The 2,556-nt window shown below is 35.8% G+C and overlaps 1 protein-coding gene across 1 annotated transcript; it reads left to right on the forward strand.

Annotated features, from left to right (window-relative positions):
- Window positions 1–886: 886 nt before the first annotated feature.
- LOC113359125 (fasciclin-like arabinogalactan protein 21) lies at window positions 887–1,972 on the forward strand. The gene has a single exon (XM_026602808.1). It carries the CDS (start codon window positions 887–889, stop codon window positions 1,970–1,972), a length of 1,086 nt encoding a protein of 361 aa, XP_026458593.1.
- The last annotated feature ends 584 nt before the right edge of the window (window positions 1,973–2,556 follow it).

Below are 2,556 nucleotides of genomic sequence, written 5' to 3' on the forward strand. Positions count from 1 at the left end.
GCAGCCTTTTGGCTTAGCGCTAATATAGCCTAGTCCATGTACAATTTCTCTTTTTTATTCTATTTTTGTTGACCGAGTAAAAAAAAAAGAGTTAGGAGTTTTGATTGCGTAAGACTGAGATGACAGAGAAGAATATGATAATCAATTGGTGTTTTGGATTGGTGTGTCAATCTGCAGGTGTTGATCATTAATATTACCCTCAATTACACTAGATAGATGCATGTGTAACTCTCAATTACACTAGATAGATGCATATGTAACTCTCGATTACACTAGACAGATGCATGTGTAAATTCTAGTTACACATGCTAAAAAATTGTTGTAAATGAATATTAAAGTAATACATGTATTTTTTTTTATGTTCTCTTTTTTATGTCTATTTTTTGCATATATATACAAGTGTAACTTTGCATTACACATGCCGTAAGGATGTGTAACTTCTGGTAACTTATGTTTACATATTCGCACTGTACTTTAATAATTTCGGGCCTAGATTTATAATTTTGGGCCTAGATTTAAATTTTATTTAATTATGGGCTTAGCAATATTCATAAGGATATCAAGGTCTTTTAATAATTCGGGGTCTGGATTTAAACTTTTTTTAATTAAGGGCCTCATATTATGGCTTATTCATGGGTGGGGCCTGAGCCTAATTTTCCCAAAAATTTATTCGCCGAAAATTATCCATAAAAACTAGGGTCATTTCGGTCATATTAAGCGTATTCCCAACAGTCTCAGTAATAATTCTTTCTTCCCCAGTTTCCCTCTCCCCCAATTTACAAACACTTGCAGAAAACAGAACAAGAAAAATAAAGAAAACCTCTATTTTCTACACACAAACCAGTCTCTCTGTTTCTCTCTAGATTTTCTTTACCTCTCTGAAACAATGGCGTGTTCTTGTTCACACTGGTGGCATGCACCAATCTACATGATAATCACTGTAATTCTTGCAATCGTAGCAGTTTCACCACCAAATCCAAAAACCCACAACCCACCAACACCACCAATTCAACACGAAATCTCATCAAATGCTTCATTAGCATTAAGAAATTCTGGGTTTCATTTCATGGCCACACTTCTACAAATCTCACCTGAATTAGTCCTTTCATCATCATCATCATCATCAACGTTTTTCGCTATTAGAGATGAAACCATCTCTAATCTTTCTCTTCCATCACGTTTATTAAAAGATCTTCTGAAATTTCATACTTTTCCATCTAAACTCACGATTCAAGATCTTTTAAACAAAACTGAAAACACCTGTTTACAAACACTTCTTCAAGGGAAAAACGTTACCGTAACAAAGATTGATAAAAAACAGAGTACTGTTGAAATTAATGGAGTCTTGATTTCAAACCCTGGTATTTTCAATCAAGGTCCTTACATAATTCATGGTGTTCTTGCACCCTTTTCTCCAATCAATCGTCATCTGGGTTCTGATCACTTTATTCAATCTTCAAATTGTGGGTCTATTTCAAACTCTGGTGGTAAATCAAGAACAAGGGTTTCTTGGAATAGTATTCTCAGAACCTTAAGCTCAAATGGGTTTGTTTCATTTGCTATTGGATTGAATTCAGTACTTAATAACGGAGTACATAAAAAGCAGTTGAACATGATGAATTCTGTAACAATTTTTGCACCAGCAGAACTTTCTTATGTAGCTTCATCACCTTCACCATTGTTGGAAAAGATTGTAATGATTCATTTAGTACCTGGAAGATGGTCTTACAAACAACTTCTTGCAGCTTCTTCTTCAGCAACTCCCCTGACAACTTTAGTTCCTGACATAGATCTTCAAATAACAAAGTTTAATTCCAGCACTACTGAGAATGAAGAGATTCTTTCTGTTAATGGAGTGGACATAACTGCACCAGATGTCTTGCATTCAAATGGGTTTATTATTCATCGGATTTCTCGACCGATTGGGATGGCGAAGCTTTCGCAACCACATGTTCGATCCTTTTCAGATTAATCTTGTTTTTCTGTATAGCTGCTAGTTCTTTGATCTTACAATATGGTCACAGACTCACAGCATCATAGTGATGCATTTACATCATAGTCATTTACCTGTGCGAAAAAGCGACATTTTTACAAGGTCGTAATCTCTTCTTTTATAATCGTTTTCGACTGTAGATTGTACATATTGATATATTAAGCACTCAATCTTACAGTACTATGATGTATAAACATAAACGAAATTCAGAAGTTGCATGCTAGTATGTGCCCCCCATCGATTTACAGTAACTATGAAAATGTTTGTCAGGCTTCCTTCCCATCAGGAGAAATCAGAAGCTGCAGTACTTGGATTCCCAATTGGACAGAGGGAAGTCTTAGAATCTCGGATTGCCACCAGCTTCCGCGAATCATACACTACTCTTGCTACAACCTGAACAGTTTTAAGCTACATTCCCACACTTGTATCAGTCAATGCAGAATCAGTACACAGTTACACAGATGCCTAGCCAATTAGGTCATCCCTTACTTGGGGAATTCGCTATAACCTATATATAGTGCATCTTTTCTGCTAAGTCGTCTGAGTCTAGCTTAACCGATCTG

Source organism: Papaver somniferum, chromosome 1 (genome assembly GCF_003573695.1).
Source record: "Papaver somniferum cultivar HN1 chromosome 1, ASM357369v1, whole genome shotgun sequence".
NCBI classification, from domain to species: Eukaryota; Viridiplantae; Streptophyta; class Magnoliopsida; order Ranunculales; family Papaveraceae; genus Papaver; species Papaver somniferum.